Raw genomic sequence first — 22,375 nt, forward strand, 5'->3', positions numbered from 1 at the left:
GCCTCAAAAGTATAGAAAATGGCTATTATTCCCCACAAACTTTGCTTTTGTGACCAGGACAGTGATATTTTGAAATTTACCTATTTTCCAGAACATTCCAGATAGATTCAGTGCTGAGTAAACTTGGAGTAACTTCTAGAACTTTCCAGTAATATAAATAGTAGTATAAATACAGGGGCCTTAAGCCCACCAGTTCAGTTTAGTTCCAGCTGCCTAAGTGGATACATATCTGCATTTTTCTGAGATGGCATCAAGAGGCTGCAAGCATCCAGCAGCCGCATTTTGCTATGTCTGCGGCCAATTTATCAAGACAAGAGCGAAAAAGTACTCAGTGGAAGCATCTGCTAAGATGTGTGAGGCGGGACTGGCCACAGCGGGCCGAGTTCTCTGTGGGGAGGAACAACGTCAAGTGGGAGCCATTGGTGGACCCCCGGCAGGTGCTGATGCCACCACTGCACATCAAATTGGGCCTTATGAAACAATTTGTCAGAGCTCTAGATAAGGAGTCGGCAGCCTTCAAGTACCTTCAAGACTTCTTCCCTAAGCTGTCTGAAGCAAAGGTCAAAGCCAGTGTCTTCGTCGGACCACAGATAAAGAAGATCCTGGAGTGCAATGAATTCCCCAAGAAGCTCACTAGTAAGGAGAAAGCGGCTTGGAACAGCTTTGTCGCAGTGGTTCGGGGCTTCCTGGGCAATCACAAGGCCAAAAACTATGTGGAGCTGGTTGAGACTCTGGTGAAGAACTACGGCACAATGGGCTGTAGGATGTCCCTCAATGTCCATATCCTTGATGCTCATCTTGATAAATTCAAGGAGAACATGGGAGCGTACTCGGAGGAGCAAGGCGAGCGCTTCCACCAGGATATACTGGACTTTGAACCCCGCTACCAAGGACAGTATAACGAGAACATGATGGGAGACTACATTTGGGGGCTGATTCGTGAAAGTGATTTACAGTATAATCGTAAATCTCGAAAAACTACTCACTTCTAAATCTTTTGTAGTCATTTTTGTATTACTTTAGTATAAATACATGTTAATTTGGATTCGTATGTTGTTTTTTTCTGACTTTATGTGAACGAAAAGACACAAATTGGCCCGTTTTCTCATTGAAAATAGGTACATTTCAAAATATCACTGTTCTGGTCACAAAAGCAAAGTTTGTGGGGAATAATAGCCATTTTCTATACTTTTGAGGCATAAGCAATTAGGAAATAACACTTACTACCCAGGAACAAAAATTGTGTTACATAGTGTTATCCTGAATGAAACATGGGTTAAAGTGCAGCTATAATCTAAAGTGATTGTAGACGCTGCATGTGACTATCGTGCACTCGCCTATAAAACCAAGCATTCATTAGATATGATGAAGCATCGTCCAGTATTGACATTACAGATTTATTGTGTCCCCACTCCCCAGTTAGGACAAGGAGGTCCTATATCTGTACAAGATCAATCTGTGAGAGAAAATGTAAAGAGTTAATCAAGACACAGATACATAATTTACGCTAAAACATCAAATAATAATCAACCTGTTAAAGATAAACAGGTAGATAAATAGATTGATTAAAAAATGTGTCTGTGTGTGCCAAAATCGACCAGATAAAAGTTCAAGTGAGATAAACTATCTAGTTCATAGTTCTTCCCATTATCTCTCACCGATTGATCATGTAGTAACCAATTACTGCTTTCAAGGGATGGTAAGTAATTAAGTTTACACACACCAGTACTGTACAGCTGATGGGCACACAAGCTCAAGGAATAGAAACAAATGCGCTGTGCTTACCTCCTAGTATAGCAGACACCAGAAAGTGGGTCCCGTATTTCCTGATCAGGTTTTCATTGATCTGCTGCAGACTGGGCCGGCGTCCCAGCAGTCTCAGGTTACGAATGAACTCGGGGGTCAGGGGTAAGGGTGCCTTAAAATAGTCCCGCCGTTCTGCAGCCAAATTGTTCACTTTCCAGTGGCTGAACTCTCTGCAATAAAACATACGTTCTGTCACGTGTTTATGAACCTTTTATTCAAAGATGTGTTGCATCCTTATGGAAAGCTATAAAACCATATCAGTTGGTTGTTTCAGTAGGTGTGTCACAGAGTGAGAGTAAAGTAGATTTACCATAGCCATGGTTATTTAACAGGAACCCCCTTGAAAAAATCTGAATAGATACATTTATTATAATATATTTAGTTAGTGTGAGAATTGTAATAGATGTTTAATAAAGCATTTGGAGTAACAATCTTTGACAAATATGCTGAAGGGCCCTTCCCTCCCAATTAACAGAACTATGAAAATCAAATAATTACTTTCATTATTACTCTTTATCGACAACACAGTAAATGAATGAAGATCAGGACCTCCAAACCAAGCCAAATCAGAAGAGACCAAAACCTCTAACAACCATCACTTGATCATTAGTAAACTGATGTGAGTGGAATGGTCAGGCAAGCATGAAATACAACCAGGCGGAAGGCTTCTGAAATGGACTCCACGCACTTAGAAAAAAAAAAAGGTTGCACATGCTTTCATTTTTTCAAATGACCTGTAGCTATTGTCTGGCCTTTTCAAGATGGTTTTATTAAGTTAATTAGAAGTTGAACAAGCAGAGGATGTCCCGTCGGCCGCTAATGATGATGGATGGGCATAATTAAAGCGCTTAAATGCAAGATGATGCAACCTGGAGCTATGCAGGGTTTCAATATGCATGCATTATAAAACATGCTTCTCCACTTCGGATACCTGGACAGCTGCATTGCTCAGGCACCTTTTCTGTTTTAAGCTCCTGTGTTTGTTAGCCAATGCAGATAACCTCAGGCAGTGGCAGTCGCATTGTAAGCTCTTTATAAAAGCAGTCTGCACTTACCCTTATAAAATGAAAGCGAGACAGATAAAAGCTGTGTATCAGTGCATTTAAGTCCTTTACTCTGGGAATTGTCTAATTCCGATACAATAGCTCCATTAAGCCCCCCTTCATCAGGGATCTTATATTTCTGATAATGTGCTCTGGTTTAATGCATACCGTCATTAATCTGTGTATGCTGCTGTAGACACAGGAGGTAAACTACAATTGCTGTTGATGTTTACTGAATATTTAGTTTTGATTCCCCCATTAAAAATCATGCAATAAATGTTTAGTATCACCAGGAGATACTAAGTTGGAGAAACAAAATTACATTATGAACAACTATTAACAATTGATATAGTGGAGTGATTTTACAGACAAGTAGCACTAGTTTTTGAATTTTGAATCATTTGAACAAATAACGATTAATAATGTAGAGGTAAATTTTAACACTGCAACAGTTTATTCCAAATGTGTTGACTAAAGTTGTTTATTTTGTTGTTTTGTAAATTCAGTGGTGAGTGTTTTTTCTCCTTTCAGAAAGTGGCTAAGCCAGAATTCAGGCCAAGGATCTAGGGGTTCACAGTCTTTTGCCTAACCAGCAGCACAATACCTCCTTATATATTGCAACCTTACCCAGTAAAAATATTCAGAATAAGAACAGGTTCTGCTTTCATACTGTATAGTTAAATAATTTAAACAGAACCTTTAAAAATGTAGTTTGCACAGGAATGTTACACATTGTAACATTGTGTTGTTTTTTTTGTGGCTAGGTTTTGACATTAATGTTCCTACTCATTATTACCTTCAGAACCACCGCAGTTAACCCTTTATTTTATAATACTGTACGTTAGGTACAGTAACAGACTGATTGTAACCATGTTGGTCCATGTTTATAAGGTGCCCCAAAAAACATTTTCTGCCATCCTTCAATTTTAACCCTGTGTCTAATTCATTTGTCCAAACTAGACACAGTTAAATATTTCCTCTGAAAGGGGCATTGGTTGACTCATAAATGCGGATCAACAGTGGTGTACTTTTAGAGGGGTTTCAACAGAAAGAAAACTAATAAGAAATTAAAATCGTTCTATAATACAAGTTTATCAGGTCGATGACACCATCATTGTTCACCTAACACCAACCAACCAAAACAAAAAAGCAACAGTAAAACCATAAAGTTAATGGCTTAACCCAATATCTACATTCATTTCAGTGCAGTCTGTGTTAAATAAACAGGTACTCAAAACCACATCAAACTTGCAGAGAAACTGAAAGATGTAAAGCATACATGGTTCTGATATATATTGCTGACTAACAAAAACTTTTTTTTAACATTTTCTATGTGAATGTATAGAACATATCTTACCAGAGAAGCCAAAAAAATCACCAGGGACTACTGCTCTCCAAACATAATCCTGTATTTTTTTTTGGTTTGTTTTGCTTCTTATTTTCATGCTGTTCTGCATTGAGCTTTCATTTGTAAAGGAGGTATTTATAATTGGGTAATGCATTCAAGTTAGGAAGCTTTTAATTTGGAAAGACACATTCTGTGGAAATATTATAGTATTTTTAACAGCTCTTACATCTCTACTTATTAAATGCACAAAAAGCATTGCCCAAAGAAAAGTCAGAGCAACAGAAAAATAAAATAATTTTTCACAGGGTAATTCAATAAACAGCAACCATTAAAAAAAAAAAAAATCAACAAAGGAAAATGCTCTAGTATTACATGTTTACTGTGTAAATAAAAACAGAAAGCTTTTCTAATAAAACTTCTTGCTGACGCATTTTTCTTTTGCTGCTGTGGATGACTATGGGGCTTAGGTGGACAATTTGAACAGTGAAAAAAAATAAAGAAAATGTTTGCAACTTAAATTGCCAGAGCCGGCATTCTCTCCTTCCCTGTCTGCTGAGACTATGCAGTCGCTCACTCTATCATGCTGGTTTCTACTTGCCTATTCCAGAATTTACTGTGCAGTGAGGGGTGCCAAATGTCAGCTGCGTGTAGGGAGATTAAGAAACAAAAAGGCAAGGGGTCCTGCGTCAGCACTGAGTGCAAGCCGCTCAATAATAAAGCAATAACAAGAACTGCTGAAAGGGAAAAGAAGAAAAGGTAACAATCTGTATTTCAGACAATGAAGCTTTCTCTGAAATACCTTTAGACAAAGAGGTAATACACCTTTCTGGCTCACATGTCAAGCTGTTAACAATAGCAACAACAAAAGGCTACTTTTAAATTATTTTAATGATTTTAAATGATGTCTTCAAAATCATATGACCTCAAATACAATCTCATAATGACTTACACTGGAAGTGCTATGTGAATCTCTTGGTTATTCTGATTAGTCACACTAGTTTCCTAGTTTTTAGAGGTATCTGCGGCCAGCTAGCGGGGTTCATCTGACCCGCATTTGGAGGGACCCTTCCTACATTAATGGTTTGGTTTGTATTATTGTGCTGCTTTGGCTTTCATTGTTGTGCAATGGTCCCTTTTTCAACATATTGTTTGGATTTGTAGAAAATGGACGTCTAATATTTTAGGCTTGTAAGGTACTGTTAACAATATGAAATCTATTTTGTAAACTGTGGCTAAGGGACCCTTAACTTATTCCAAATTGTACAGATTCTAATACCGGTGATTCTGTTTTCATTATGCGAGAAAGTCAAAATCACTAATTGTACTGATGATTAGCAGGTCTAAACAAACCCATTACATAAAACCAGTTTATAGCATGAGTCTACTTAATCTGAACAGTGTCCCACTTATATACCCAATATTATCAGAGATATCACTTAACTTTATTTATCAAAGATTTACTGTATTTTAAAACCTTGAAATAGACTTTAAATCAACCTTGTATAACACGCTATTGCTTCCCCATGAAATACAGGATAACTATAGCTTATTCTGCAGTTCAGAACATCAATTCAAGTGACCCTAATATACACACTAATCTGCTTCCTTGCTTTTTTTTATATTCACTAGACATGTAAGAACTCTCAAATAAAGTCCCAAGAAGATAACTGTAAAGTTCGATATGATAGGAAATCTTCATACAATTATTTTATAATAACTTAATGCATATAACTTGTGCCATAAATATCACAGTTTGGTGTTTTTTTAATTGGACCTCAGACACCTCTAACAACATTAACCTGCCACAAGGGATACATTGTGGATTTGAAAGAAGTATTTTATCAATGCATACAGGTCTATTGTGGATTCTCATAAAACATATTTAGATATCAGCATGTGAGGATCAGTGGTGTTTAATCTTCACAAGGTCTATACATCTGTTTTATCTCTTTGCTTCAGTGCCTACAAGGCTTCCACTAGCGGTTTCTGAGATGCACAAAATAGTATTTCCTGCTGGGACAATGTTTTGAGGCATTGGAGAATGGCAGGCATGAGAATTAGCGGTTTAGTCTCGCTGTAAATTGTAATAGAAATTCTAAAATTACCCAGACAATTTTATGACAAGTGCTTTTGTCAGTGTCTTCTGTTTTATAGATTACACCACTCTGTTTTAAATTATTTTGTCCCATTGCACCAGAAAAACACATCTTGTAACACAAGACATTAAAAAGGGGCATTATAAGACCTTCCAGACTAGTTTAAGTCACAGGGCACCATGGTTAAGTAGTCATTTTCATACTAATCAAGTTGCTTGAATTGGTTAAGAACCGAGTTTCTGTATGACCTTCTTGACAGGAGATCCTCAACTAAGTCCCTAATTGATATCCTTGCTTCTGGTGTTTTCATGGAAATTTAGTAGATTGTACAGCAAAGGGCCAAACATGTTTTAGCTTTAGAGATGGAAGATGATAAGAATAGGAGCAATGCATTCATTCAGATTTTGAGAAAAAAACTTCTCCTCCCCCAACTTTTCATGTGATGCCTGCACCCACTGCATTTTCATTTTTGTGAAGCTCTGTTTTTTTCATCATCATTTCAGCTGAGTGTAATCCAAAACTATTTTCCAATGGAAATGTACCTATGACAAGGACAGTTTCCAGAATGTACCAGATGGCCCAAACATACAGCTAGAAACCCAACTGGGATGGTTTGTTTTGTTTTGTTTGCCTAATCTCATTTATCGCTTTTTAGAAAAAAAAACAACCCATAAAAACCCAATACATATAACAACATATAGGCAACACATTTACACAACCAGGAAAAGTATAAGCAAATTATGTATAAGGAAAAAAATACAAAATAATTTGCTGAGTTTATCTCACCTGTAGATCTTGTATCTGGTGGTGAAGCCCTGTTGGAACCTCTCCTTAAAGTCGGTATACTCTGGGGAGCGGTGAAAAGGTCCCCTGTCAAAGAGGAGCCAGTCCAGGTGCCCGTCCACCCTGGCAGCATCTGTGGAGGTGGCATGCTGATCCGGAGCAGCAGCAAGAACCAAAAACCAGCCGAGATGACCCAGCACTGCCCACTGCCATAGCAGCATCAACGACAACCATCTAGCAGCTGACGAGCACTGCCAACACAACTGCATCCTGCCCTAGTGCACCCGGGACCAGCATTCTTCTTGTAATCTCTCAGGACCTGAAGAGCAAAGAAGAAGGGGAGATACAACATAAGATCACCTTGTGATCATAGATGAAACCTATTTCGCTGTCCAAAGATTATGTTTTACAATGACCACCAGTATCACCTGGTCTTTGACTTGCATATACTGCTATCTATAATTCCTTTAACGTTGCAAGCATGTGAATAATATGTGAATGTTCCTCTATTTAGATGTTTATGGTTTTCACATTTTTTGGGATAATTTCTAATCTATTAATATTTTTTCTATTATTTCCTCAGTTTTACACATTTCCCATGAACTTGCTTTCCTGGCATTAAGGTACTCTAAGGTGAAGTCCTAACTTGACCAAAGAAGTTGCTCACTATTATTCCTTTTAATTCCAAACATTACTAAGCTGAAATGAGTAGGATATAATGGGTGCACATCTTCCTTATCTAACAGTACTGCATAGTAAAAGAAATATGAAGCCTGTATCAGCTAAAGCTCTGGACACGTGGATTAATTGACCTGCATTTCACAGTCACACATCAAGGATGTAGTGATGCTTTTGGGGGCTATCTACAATTCCCACACATCTTATTACATTCCTGCCTGAAATGATGTTAGAATGCATTCTAGTTTTAACTGACACTCACTCAATCAACAGCTTTTTTCAGACCATAAGCTCCAAAAATACATGCACAGAGGGATTCAGCCTATTGAACATTACTGCTGTTCTTTAAATAGAAGATTGCACAGGGGCTAGAGTTTAAGGATTCAGGAAACTTGAGACAACAAAAATATGTCTGATTTCTTAAACTCACACACTTTTACAGCCTCAAGATTAATTTAACAGTTATTTCTACTGTAGTTGGATGAAAGCCAGACGTATTAGAGAGGTGGTTGGAAGTTGCAAAGATTAATAATGTTTTAATGTTGTTAGCCTTATTAAACACACCAAATGACTGTATTCCTGTATGCTTGCAATATGAAATGCTAATAAATTAGAGCAGAAGGTTGGTCTGGAGATGTTCAATTGATTTCCTGGAGGTGCTCGATAGCAACTCGGCATCACACTGGTTGAGAACACACTTTTTAATGACTACGTAAATCTCACTTTGGAATACAATTTTTTTGTTTTTCTTGTTTCACTAGTTACTGATTAAAAATAGAACTGCCTCATAATGCAGATTGTATTTCCAATATTGCAAGGCCTCACAAGGATACCTTAAATAAGTATTTTTTTTTTTTTAAGTGGCCGGCACTCTACATTCTAACTGACATTTGGAATAAAAAAATATAATTATAGCATACACTTGGCAGCAATGTTTCTTCTCACCCTCCTTTCTCCTTCTCACTCCCACTCCCTGTCTCAGTTTCATGCCCTCCCACACTTGCTTTCTTTAGTGCTCTGTCTGCCTCTCTCCCTGCTCTGCTCTTTTTCATTCCCATCCCATGTCTCAGTGCACCGAGTTTTATAATTTGCTCATTCCGCTGCAAGCTAGAAACAAAATGCATGCACAGCACCAGGGGTAAAGAGGCATTTTCTGAAACAGCTGGAACTATAACACTTCAGTTCATTGCCTTTTTCTTAATTTTCCATATTGAAGTTGTTTATGTAAGTGAACTCATTGAGGTGAACATCTCATTTGCAAAAATGCCCTTCAAATGAGGTAGAAAAAGAATTATAGGGCACAGTGGAGAACTCTGGTACAGGCTTGGACTGTATGGTATAAAAGACCTACCAGCACTGTGCATGGTTGTTGTCAGTCTCATTGTAATTTATGGACCACTAAAAGAAAGAAAAAAAGAATGAACAAAAGAAAGCAAGTTTCTGACTGCAGAGAGTTGACTGCTTAGACGTACCGGTAAGTAGGTTAATTGTCCTTACTGCAAAAGAGTAAGCTGAAAATGCATTCAATGAGCATTCTGTCCTCTTGTTATAAGTGCCCCTGCAAGATAGATGAAGCACTGCCACCTAGTGCCCTCTGTCTGATTTGCAACAGAACACTTGTTTATCAGCCTGACCAGAGGAACAAATCCTGTTAACTTACAATAGTGTGAGGGTTAAAAAAAAGAAAACATGTTTCGAGAACAGAATAGATAATGAATTGGGTATACTTACTTAAACCAAACTGTGAGCCATGTATTGTTTCTAGAGCTTTCATGGCATTTTCTGATTCACTAATGATAAACACTATATGAATTATTTGTTCAGCACAACAGCCAGTCTGCTCAGATCTGATGATTTATTTACTGTCCCTGTAGCTATTTACCTCAATCATAGCTACATAATAACATAACTCCCAAAGGAAAGCACCTTTATGAGTGAAAGGTATATGCGGCAGAGATGCATGGCTCTTTGATAGAACCATCTTAGTTTCATTGAAGTTTTCCCACTGATGATGGGCATGAAAATGCAAAGATGGGAGCCCGGCTAACAAGGTTTAAGTTTTTTGCAGGTATCAGGCTTTTAAAGACAAGCACCCACACCTGTGATGTGCAGAAATGGATAAAGGATCAAGTGGTGGCTTTGACAGACTCACTGAGAGCAGAACCTGACCCAAGACTGTCACTCCTGCTGGAAGCAGGCTGATCTTTGGGATACAAATTGAACAGTTGTGAAACTGCAACAATGTTAAAATATAATTAAAATATTGTTAGAAATAGGTTTGTCTGTGTTAACCTTGAGAGGAAGAGGCAAAAACTTCTTGGAAACTGGCCAGACTTAAGACATGGGCCTCCCTTATCTGAGCATTACTGGTGCCAAGGCCTGTAACCTTGGGAGGAAAGGCAGAAATGAGGACCTTATTTAATTAACTTGGAAATGTGTTCACAGTTCAAATTCCGTTAGAAGTAGAAGTAGAAAAACTTTAGTTGGGAAAAATCTTTTTAAACTAAACACAGAAGCTTTTATAAGCATTCTGATTTAATGTTTACTGTAATAAAAATAGAAGTCTTTTTACAGGAAGACTCTAAAGGCAGAAATGAGCATCTGATTTAATTGGCTTGAGAATGTGTTGACAGTCATGTTTCTTATTTAGAAAAAAAGAGGTAAACTTGATTTGGAAGCAGTCTTTAAGCTAAACACAGGTATTCAAATCTAATTAAATCACAATGTAAGTGTAAAGGTTTTACTGTAATAGAAAACAGAAGTCTTATAACAGAAAACCTGTTAAGTCTAAAATGAGACAATTTAGTATAAACTGTGACCTAATTAAAAACCATTGGTAGTTGCATGAAGCTACTAGCTCTTTTCAGTAAACTTACTGAAAAGGCCTCTCAGTTTTTGCCTGTATGAGTGAGGCAGCATTAGACCTTCGGAGATAGGGAAAAAATGGATTGTGGCATTCAAAGCGAGATTTTGCTGGTTAGACACTGTCTTCAATTCAAGATTGTTGCTCTGAATAAACTGTTATATTTCACTAACGAGAAGTACTGCATAGTACAAGAAAACAAAAAAAATGATCTTACTCTCATTACCTATCTATAAAATTAATGAAAGCTTGGTAGTTGCTTGAAATTAAGATGTGGACATCTTCTTATCTGTAGAGATACCGGTCCGAGCAGTTTCTTAAATCCGGCCAAGGCAAGACTTCATGCAATGGATTTGGCAAAGTGCTTACAGTCGAAGTTTCTTATTAATTAAAGTAACTCTGGTTAGAAAGCGGGCCTCTTCGAATTCTTATCTATTGTTTGTCAGGGTCTGTTGAAGCAGGGGATTTTTTAGGTAGAGAGAAGCCAAGTTTGTTAAACAGACTGCTAAATGAAAATGAACAAGTTTATTAAAACATACTGAGAAGTGGTTTTTTACTGTTAAGAAGGAAATATATTTTAGACCAAGGCTGGAATAATTAAACAGAGCTGGTGTTATATATTAAAAACATCTCTCTCTCTCTCTCTCTCTCTCTCTCTCTCTCTCTCTCTCTCTCTCTCTATATATATATATATATATATATATATATATATATATATATATATATATATATATCTTAATAAGTAATAAGAACTTTATGGTACTGGAAAATATGTTATCAGTTTGAAGATTACCGCACATATTTTAGAAATTAGAAAGGTAGAAAACACAAGGTCATAATCAATTTATTTTAAAGGAGTTCCTTTAAACTCCTTTTTAAATACATTATTCACTTAAAGAGTTGCCAAAACAGACAAACTTAATTAAGTGTTCTGACACACAAAGTGGAGGAAAAGTTCTATAAAAGTCGAGGCAAGACTACAGTCAAGTATCATTCCTCTTGGTAACACAAGCTGTTTGGTCCATTTTCTGAAGATCTCTGAAAAAGCTGGTTGCTGTTTGGTCTTAATTCAGAAGCCTCTGCCTTCGAAAACAGCTCGTCAATACTTATATTCTACACAACACTTCCTTATATTGGGAGGTAAAATTCTGTGCTAAATGTGATTATGTTTTTTCCATATTTTCTGTTTTCTGTTTTCTAACACCTGGAGTCAAGTTGGATTTTAAAAAGTGTGTATAATATGATTAAATTGTATTATTTCCTCATACGTCTATGATATCTGTGTACAATGTATTTCATACCAAAGTCAAAATACAATTTTGTGTTAATTTCTCTTCACATTGTGTTATTATGTTTTATTGCCCAGCAGTCATGTGCAATATAATTATACAGATAACGTACAATTTGCAGTGCAGAACCAACCTCTCAAACTGTTGAGAAGAAATTAGCACAGGAGAAAGTAAAGCTTCTTCACGACACAATTAGGTTGGATAATAGTGACAAAAGATGATGGCAGTTATTAGTATACATCCCACACAGTAATATACATTTGGAGCAGTTGGATTGATATGCATTATTGAACAAATTATCGTGGCTCACTCTTTGAAATAATGTAAAGATTTTTATATTTAACCCTTAAACTCAACCCATTCAAATGTAACTAACAATATAAATATTGGTATCTAAACATAAGTAATGTGGGGAAGTTATAGTTATTTTTGAAATGATGAGCATTATCAATCAGTCAGACGTATCCACTGCTTTTCTCCAAAACTAATGTTTTACATCTATTCTCCTATTACTTCCACAGGCCTCATTGTGCACCAAATAAAAGAGGAGTGCAGAAAACAAACAAGCAAAAAAAAACATATATATATATATATATTTTTTGCTCCTAATCATCATGTATTCACAGAATAGATAAAAAATGCTTCACTTATTAGGAAAGGTATAACATAACATAACATGTTATATTCATATTCGATTCCAAGCTTATGTCCTATGCTTATTATCCAGGTAGACAATAAAACAATGATGAGTCGACCACACTCACAGGCACCCTTTACTGATTCACTGACCTGCTCAAAAGTAGAGGAACCAAAGCCGGCAACAACAACTCAATACAAAGTTCCACTGGGCCAACTGTCAGGATTCTGAGCATATGGATAATGAAGATCCATCAAAACCTCCAAAATCTCCCAGGTGCACGATAATGAAGATACCAACTCTCTATTAACAGGAATCAGGGTTGGGTAAAATTTTCCCAGCTGTTGAGTAAATAAGTTGGCTCTAAATTCTGCAGTGTCCTGGGACATAAGACCCCAGTTACTTCTTAGTTCCCAGCTGTTGTTAAGCAAAAATTATTTTGCTTACTTTCTACTCATTATGTCACATGATGTAAGCAAGAAGGTATGCAGATGTCCAGAGACAAGCCCAGCCTTAGGTGCATCCAAGCGCCTTTAAGTGTGTTATTTTATATAAATATCAAATATTTTTCTCCTGATACACGGCCAATTTCGTGGGTTTAAACCCTTTTGAGCCTATCAAATGTCTTGATTTGTAACTACTAATAAAAGAGGATACACTCTGCTGGGTAAATGTAATCCGGTATTCCAAGCATACATTACATTTTATTAAAAAAAAAAAAAAATGTATTAAAAAAAAATACTTCTCAGCCTGCCCTTTAAACCTTTTCAGTATCTGATATCCTACTAAGTAATTGGCTGACATGTTTTGAAGCCATTCACGGAGACCTGTCATCCGTCGGTGTGAATATCGATCAATTTTCAACTTAGAACACTCTGATGGTATAACTGACCCCAGGAACTACAAGTGTTGAAGAGTTACTGAGATAAAGTTTCTGAAACTACTGAGATACGTTTTACTTTATTTTAATGACAAGCAGCAATGAGCAGTGATGTGCAAGCTTTCCCTCTATGTCTTCCTGTAGGAGTGAATGTGAAAGCAACTTGGGCTGATCCAATCATCTCTATTGTGCTGCAGACTCACTGCTGACCCAAAGACAGCTATTGACAGGCACTGGCTGAAGGGAAGTTCAAGGTTACTCCTAGGGGAACCAAAAGAATTATAGAATGCAATTAACAGAAAGCAATGAAATCAGAGTGTGGGGGGGGGGGGGGGGGGGTAATATGAAGTTATATAATCTCAAGTTACTGATTCCTTAAACAGTGATGCAAATTTAAAAAAGTCCACATATTGTAAACTAAATTCAACATTCAATCGTGGCACAGACTGGGGTGTGCACAAACCCCCCCCCCAAAAAACTACTGTATTAACCAGAGTTGTAACGAGTCACCAAAACTGGGACTCAAGTCGAGTCGAGTCATTGGGGAGTAAGACTCGAGTCAAGTCGAGTCTTTGACATGCCACGCTCGAGTCGAGTCGAGTTGAGTCACCAATCTGGCTGAAGTCACTTCGAGTCATTAGTTCTGACAGTTCAAGATACCTTAATTTAATCAGATTAAATTAAGGAGATTAGCAATCTATACATAAAAAAGATGTTAAAAATACAAAATTAGGATGCACAATAATGTGGTCATACTTGCCCCACTTATGTTGATCATTAAAAGTCCATGGTTTCTGCTTTGTTTTTGTCTTTCCATTTTAGTGAATTTGATTCCTTGATCTATTTATAAGCACATTTTGCCACTGTATAAAGACCCCTTTCTCTGTGCTCAATTGGGTTGGATGTTTAGTAATGAATGATACCACAAAACAAAGAACATATCTAAATATTTTCTCACTGACACTCCCATATAGTTTTGTTTCAGATACATTAACCAAATGAAAGGAAATTTGGTGGCATTTAATTTCATGTTGATATATTACTTTAAGGTTTTAACACATAGGAGACAAATAGAGAAATAAAGAAACTGAGGCAAAATGTTATATAATTCAGTTTTATATAATTCACAGGTAACATAGAATCTGTACTACATATCTCTCCTCTCAGCTTTCCATTAAATGTCAACTATTTTAAGCTTTCTCTCCGGTCACATTGTATACTTTAATATACATATACATAAAACTTTAAGTTAAAGTTTATACAGTATATATATATATATATATATATATATATATATATATATATATATATATATATATATATATATATATATATATAAAGTATAAGACGTGACTGGAAAGAAAGCCTTAGTAAACCTAAAAACCTAAACATATACCTCTAGTTTCACAGACCCAGATTAGCACTGACCTTGGACTACCTAATATTAGTTTAGGTAAACTTCCAAATGTTTGTACTGTAGTTTTTATTAGTTTGCATTAGCTTTACAAATGTGTACTGTAAACAATGTTTTATTCAGAATTGGATTTAAAGGGTCATTTAAAATTAGCTACAAAGCACCCACCCCCTTATGAGATATGGTGTCCATAAATAAATAGATACAATACATAAAACCATACATACATACATTAAATAAAAAGAGAATAGTGAACACCAAATACTTACTAAATTATTTACTTTTCAAGCTTTCACTAGGCAAAATTGTACTTATTAGAAATGTTTTGTGTGCTAACAAAACCTGAAAAATAAATAATCAGTGCTTTTTCTACCGTGTTGTTTAATTTGCCCTGGCATTTATTTATTTATTTTTTAAAATATCAAATATCGACTACCTACTCATTAAAAAAAAAATACCGCTGTTGCATTGTGCCTGAGTTTTTAATGAATTCAGATTCTCCATTTAGCCGTTGAAAAAAACTAAAAGCCTACCGGTATAAATTAGTGTCAGTTACCGGTGCTGTTTTGAATGCAGTTTATTCATATTGTCGCTTTACAGTGCTGGCAGGATGCAGCCTGCTGTATAATTAAAAGTGAACTCCACCACCGCAGGTAGTTTTAGTGTACTCTCCATGTTGTTGCTGTTTTGTTTTTTTCGTGTCTGTAACAAAACTCAAAATTCACTATTTTCCGCTGGATTTTCTTTTATCAGTGATCAGAAATCTATCTTTGCTTCCCGCCTACACGTTTTGATTCTGGGGCTCCCTGCTGCTTGTGACATTATGATCATAGAACAGTGCTATAGGCTAGAAAGGTGTTTTCTATTTCCTTAGCAATGGTCTTAACAACCATGGCAGAAACCTGTTTATGTGCAAAATGACAAGATGACTGTGTGTGTAAGAGAGGGGCTGCATATATTGAAAATGAAATAAGTTTGTTATTGATTTGATCATTAAGACAATGACTAGAGTCAGATGGAAACTTTTTTGCCTGACTCGAGTCGAGTCACATCTTTTCAGCAGGGAGTCGAGTCGAGTCAAGTCTTTGCTTGCAGGGACTCGAGTCAAGTCAAGTCATTGACTCGAGTCATTACAACTCTGGTATGCACCCATTGGCTAGAATCTACAGATAACACAAATTGTCAGCAATATTTACTATTTTACCATAAATCAGGGGCACATCATAAACACACACACAAAAAAAAACAGACAGCAAAAAAGTGCAGTCAACAGTCAATAACTAATTCATTGGAAGAGTGAGCAGATTTCTACTCAGTCTTGTGATGCGTGGAGTGCAGGTAAATTAGTTTCTCCGTACCAGTTTGGTTCAAAGAGAGTCCCATTACCACATGAGTTTAAATGAAAACTGTCAGTAACAGGGATCTAGGTAGAGATATGGTTTTATACTCTCAGAGGTAAGGACCAAAGATCAACAGGGTCATGTTACACTGGATTCACTGTTCAGTGGGCTGTGAGGATTCAGCCTTCACATGTCTGTAGTGGTGATCAAATCCAGTTTTATGAATCCTATTTGAGAGGCCTGTGTTCAGTTGGTCCCAGCTGTTCTGACCATGCCCAGTGTGTATGTCAATCTCTGCTAAATACTATCATTATGCCACACTTGCTGCTGAAGAGAGCATCAATGTGACAGTGTAATTTGCTGCGTAAAATAATCTTTTGAAAGGATAAAAGATTTAAATCCATTGGTTGACAAGGAAAGGCTCAGTGATTCTTTGTTCCCACAAACTCAAAAGTCTAATCTCTTTTCTCCCTAGCAATAAAAAAGTTCATTTAAATGCATAAAAGGCGCTCTGTTAAAGCTTATATCACAAATGTATTAACTGTTGTTAACAGCAACAAGGGATACAAGACTGAATGAATTCCTCAAACATACAGTGTTGGTTGGTTAATTAATGTATACAGCAGCATCAACATGGATTTTTTTGTTGCATTTTATTGCATCATTGTGTTTCCCATGGCTTGCTCTGCCCTACAATTCAGCAATCTAAGGGGGTCGGTCGGCAATAGATCAGGGGTTGGCAACCTCAACGTAGCCAGGGGCCGCTCTGGCAGTCCACACAATGGCTTGATGGCCGCCACTACTAAACTGAACAATTTTCTATTCAATTATCAGGTTGTAATACCTACACAATACCAACGAACTTACAGAAACATTAAGCAAAGCATGGGGTACAATTATACTGTATTTATTACAAATAAAAAAAATAAAAATGGCAATCTTTGATTAAAGACATTACCGCTATACCGCTGCTATTGTCTTTTCAGTCAACAGTATAAAACCACACAGAATTCACAATGTAAAACCACATGGAATTCAAACAATGATAAACACTAATCCGTGCAACAGCAAAGATAAATAACTAATGGGTTTTATTTACATTTACTAGCTGCCTATTACGTCTGTCTTTCTCAAACAAAACAAAGCAAAACAAAACAAAAAACTCCAATGAAAAATAAGTGTGCAAATAGTATTTTGAAGGTATGTGGATTCCTACCAAAATCAGCCATAACACACAAATGAAGGTTTAAGTGTTGCGCAATCATCAAAAACTGTAAATAAATAAATACATTCATACAGATGTAAATCAAAACAGTAGTGCCATTTCCATCTAGCTGGCTATTCCCATTTAACATTACGAGGCCTCAGAACCAGAGGGGCGTAAGTGACATTTTTGTCAAAATTGCATATTATATATCAAATTAAAGCTCTTGATGAGATCTATCGAGTGCCAAAAGGACCTCACTGAAATCACAAACTGCATTGAATAAAGTGAGAAAGTAATAAAGACACAACTGCAAAATCTAGGTAATCTTAGTGCCAGGAGGGCGACTTACGTCCTCCTGGTCCTGAGTGTTGCATGGTGGGATGGCTGTGACATCAGATGAGTCAAAATGGCTGAAAAAAGCTGTAAAATAAAGCTTTGTGTAAAACAACATCTAACTTTTTGTGGATATTTTACTACAGTACTGTACTACATTCACTACAGAATAAGAACCAGACCATGTCAATTGTAGAAAATCTTGGAAATTATATTTTACAGTAGTATTTATTAAGTATAATTTATGAAATATTATTATTTGTTTATTTAGCAGACGCCTTTATCCAAGGCAACTTACAGAGACTAGGGTGTGTGAACTATGCATGAGGTGGGATTTGAACCGGGGACCTCCTGGCTACAAGCCCTTTTCTTTAACCACTGGACCACACATATTGATTTATTAATTGTTATTGAAGAAAAACAAGCCTGGGATAGAACTAGTGAAGAAAACCACAAATTGCAATGGGTATTCATTTCTGTGTGTGATGGAAAATTTAACTTTTAAGCAAAATTTCTGGTGCTATTCTTACTTTTTGAAGTTTCAAATTCAAAAATATTTAATTTTCTTAAAAATGATATTGATACTGTGCATGTACTGATAAATGGCAATTGAACACAAACAAATCAAAATCTTATTTTCGCTCCCCTGTAAAATTATGAAAATGTCACTTACGCCCCTCTGGTTCTAAGCCATTGATTACATGTGGTTATTAAATTGTATACTTCCACGTGACGTTGGCTGCGTGCTCTCTCACGTGCCTTGAAACTGTTGCCTAGCAACCACTGACAGACTGCGATTGCTATGAGAAATCACTCCAGCAACAACAACACAGAAGCTGGCTGCGCAAGTGCCGCGGTTTTATGACGAGGCAGCGGATCTAATTAATGTTTTATTACAATGTAATACATTGATAAGGGAACTCAGAGAGGCTACCACCAAACCTCAAATGGGCCGCCATTTGCCCAGGGGCCGCCAGTTGCCGACCCCTGAACTAGATAAATATGCATGAATATACCCAAAGCCAAGTGACTTAATGCAGCCATTACACACCGCTCTGCCAGCAGCAATGCATATTAAAACAACTATAATACAAGCAATAGGAAATCATATAAAGGAGAGATCATCGAAGGAAACCCCATTTTCTTACCTCTCAGTAGCACATCAACAGTCTTAAAAGTCCCCTCATCGTTTACATAAGATCTCATAGCTGTACAAAATGTATGTTTGCTTTGTCTTGGGGGAGGTAAGGACCACACTATACAGTAATTTGTTAGCGAAAGTTTCTGGCACTGTGAGTTGCTGGTATATAACATATATAGTATCTGCCCTTACCAATAAAAAAACCCTTACCAACTTTAGAAAAAGAGGCCATAGGCGATTGTTCTTATTCTGGCACAAATATATTTGATTTTGACACTGATTATGTCATTATAGATTGCTGCCTGTGCTTAAAGCGCTTGATATGGTGGGATAAATTAGGGAATCAATATTGTTCTGGCTCCCGGACCAATGCAGACTCCCCTTACTAATGTCCCTCTTATAGCTGCATTCTCACATACAAATCTCACACATCTTAAAGACTGAGTATTTATTTTTTCATTAAAATGTTGATTCTTATCTATTGTAGTGCTAATGAAGGTGGAGGGAAAATAACACTGACTACAGCCTGAGTTTCTCAACTGCAGCGAATGTAGATCAATCACAATCGGAAAAACATTTGCTGCCACCCAGTCCTGTGCGATGGTATGCTGATATTAACCTTACATATGTATTTATTCCATAAATCCAAGCTACATTACAGCTCATTGCGGCTCAGATACTCAGATCTTACCAGTCAACTAAAGACCTTGCTCTAGTCAGGTGGTTAAGAATGTGTTTGTGCTGATGTCGCTACATCAGCTGTTAGGAGGCACTACATTCTTTAATATAAAGCATATAAACAATATAACAAGACACCTACTGGGTACTAATATTTAGTCTATAAAGTAGATCACTTAATACTCAAAAAAATGTTTTAACCTCCACTTGTTTTTCACCTCATGTATATATATTTCTTAATCACTCAATGTTAATTGGGCTGAAGAACCCAGATTTACTGTGAAGAACATGTTACTGTTAATATTCATCAAAGGCACTGCTCCATGTTGCTTTGCCAGCATGTTAACTCAATGTGCTAAACTACCACTCTGTGCTTTCATTTGCTGACTCTCACCACTTATTTGTCACTATTGTGGTGAACAACAGGGGTTTTAAAATTGTCAAGGCAATTAAAAAACAAGCCATACATGAAGGCAGTCTGCATTGCAGATTTCTGTCAGCTTGGAACAAAGCATTGACATACAGGGGCTGTAGAGGTCCCTGCTGCTGCTTGGTTCCACTGGAGTTAAGAATGCACAGCACTTCAGCCATTTCAGGTTGGTTACTGTACATTTATAAATGATAAATTCCTAAAGACAACAAACACACTTTCATTTTATCTTCATTTTACCCACGGTGCTTTAGTATCAGTTATTATGTGGATCTAGTGACTTGATTTTTGTTTCCTTTTAGGTAGTTGTCAGACACCCATCCTGTTACACTATGCAAAGGATAATTCTTGTCCAGGTAGCCCGGTTGAATTTCCCTAACTGTTTTAGGTTTGGGGTCCGTATGGCCCGACTTTCTCGTGTGAACATCTCAGGCAGCATACAGTACAGATTTGGAGCTTTCCAATGATGTATCGTATGTCTTGAACACACGAGCAAAACTACAGCAAACCAAAACTAAGGCTTGAGTCATGTGACATGAGTCACCTCCTGAATTTCTTTTGTTGCCTATTACTCGGTCGCTTCAACAGATAGCGTTCTGGTTTCAACATCATTTAAAAGCGCAGGATTTGCGCTTTCCATTGATGCCAGATATGCCCGTATGTGTGCTTTCTACCACCCCCTCATCAGTGCTCCACTGCTGTGATGCGCAGCAAATCAGTAGGCGTGTTCAAGTGCCTGTAATTCAAAAACAGAAAGAGCTACACAGTATACCAAATGAAAGAGGAGACTTGGGGCTTTCCAATGATATCTCACATGCCCAGATGGCATGTTTCTAGAATAAACTACAACGTCCAGAATACAGTGGTGCACTTAGTACACTTACTAGGAGACAGCTGTGCGCATTGGCCGTCTTATCCATTTTGCATAGCATAAACAACACATTATACCAAGCGATGGTAAAGGAAAAGCAAAATAAAGTATTCATATACACATTTTCATTCATTCATTTACTCCAGTTGTTAGTTATATGTTGTTTTATTGCTGGGGTCCGGTTGGTTAGGCAGGTTAACAGGAAAGTCAGTGTGTCCTTATGCAGGTTAATAAAACATATTGGCTGTCACATGTAATATAATCTTAATACAGCTTCATCAATAACTTTACTGTAAAACCCAAATTTTGTATATCTTGTATTATTAATACTGGTACCTACTGATTCTACTTCTGTACAACAATGACAGGCTGGAACATCTGTAGGTCAGTGGTTGCCATGGCCACACCTGATCAGCAGTAATTGTAGGTGAACAAATTGATGGTCACTCCTCAAACGGCTCACCTTACAGCAGAGGAAGGTAACCTTTCAGATGTGTGCAGTTTGAAAATGGGTACCTTGATGTATCACTGGAGTGTAGTCAGATCCCAACCAGAGCTGAGCCGGCCTGTGAACATTTGACCTTCATTTCAACGCGTATTAAAAGACTGGCAACAGCCACCAGAGTATTACATATGAATATAGTGTAATGTAATAACTAGCTGAATGCAATTTATTTTAACCACAGCAGTGATCAGTGCCTAATACTTAAACCCTAAGTCTAAAATGTTAAAATGATGGACAATCTGCATAACCTGGATTCTTAAGAATAAAGCAATTTCATGATTTCCATTTATTTGTAAGTGGATAGTGGATATGTTTGTTATTTCTAATCGTAATATAATGATCTCTACTTATTGACTTTAGTCTCAAAATTCCCTGACCTTGGAGACACCAATGTTTAAGGCTTCACATAAACATATATCTCTAATCTCTAATCTCTAATCTCTAATATTTTATCTCTAATCATGTACTCTTGTCTTTAATGAAAACCTCTTGGTAGACTTGTTTTAGGTTCTTTTTACTGATTTATGAAATTAATGTTGAAATTATCAATTGACTACTTTTGTCATGGAAACCAGACAAGGTCTCAATATTGTTTTTTTTTTTATTACTATTATTAAATTTCAAACAAAATAAAGATTTACCAAATAGGACATTTATTTGTGGAGGACATTGTATTCTATTATGATCTATTGTGACATTTATGCCAGTGGCTTCATCTTCTTGCAGCTGATTCATACCTTTGATTTTAATTATCTGAGCCTGCGTATAAAAGACATTTTGAAGAGAGAAAAGATTCAAATCCTTCAACGGGCAAATAATAATAAATTCAATATAGACTATGGGATCTGCTTTGGTGATAAATGTTACATTCTTTGGACCAGATTAAGAAATGGGTGATGTATTAGTTCCTCCAAGTTCTTTTTGATCAAATGCTATTTTCTTAGTGTAAACCATTGGGTGTCCAGATCATCATTGTGGATGTTAAATATATGGCCTGAACTATATCACATGATATTCTTACATTTTACATACA

General features: G+C 36.7%; 1 protein-coding gene across 2 annotated transcripts in view; it reads right to left on the bottom strand.

The window, feature by feature from the left end:
• LOC117416566 (BMP/retinoic acid-inducible neural-specific protein 3-like) overlaps positions 1–22,375 on the bottom strand; it is a 47,548-nt gene that overhangs the window by 19,930 nt on the left and 5,243 nt on the right. Inside the window, exons 2-4 of one of the 2 annotated variants that reach the window (XM_034027732.3) lie at positions 9,106–9,152; positions 7,080–7,395; positions 1,786–1,976 (exon numbers count right to left, since the gene is read on the bottom strand). In XM_034027732.3, coding sequence (XP_033883623.1) covers positions 1,786–1,976; positions 7,080–7,345 — 457 coding nt within the window. In that variant the 5' untranslated portion in view covers positions 7,346–7,395; positions 9,106–9,152. The remainder of the gene's footprint in view (positions 1–1,785; positions 1,977–7,079; positions 7,396–9,105; positions 9,153–22,375) is intronic. The other variant, XM_034027731.3, reaches the window with a different exon arrangement.

The sequence above is a fragment of the Acipenser ruthenus genome, chromosome 12 (genome assembly GCF_902713425.1).
Source record: "Acipenser ruthenus chromosome 12, fAciRut3.2 maternal haplotype, whole genome shotgun sequence".
Classification (NCBI taxonomy): domain Eukaryota; kingdom Metazoa; phylum Chordata; class Actinopteri; order Acipenseriformes; family Acipenseridae; genus Acipenser; species Acipenser ruthenus.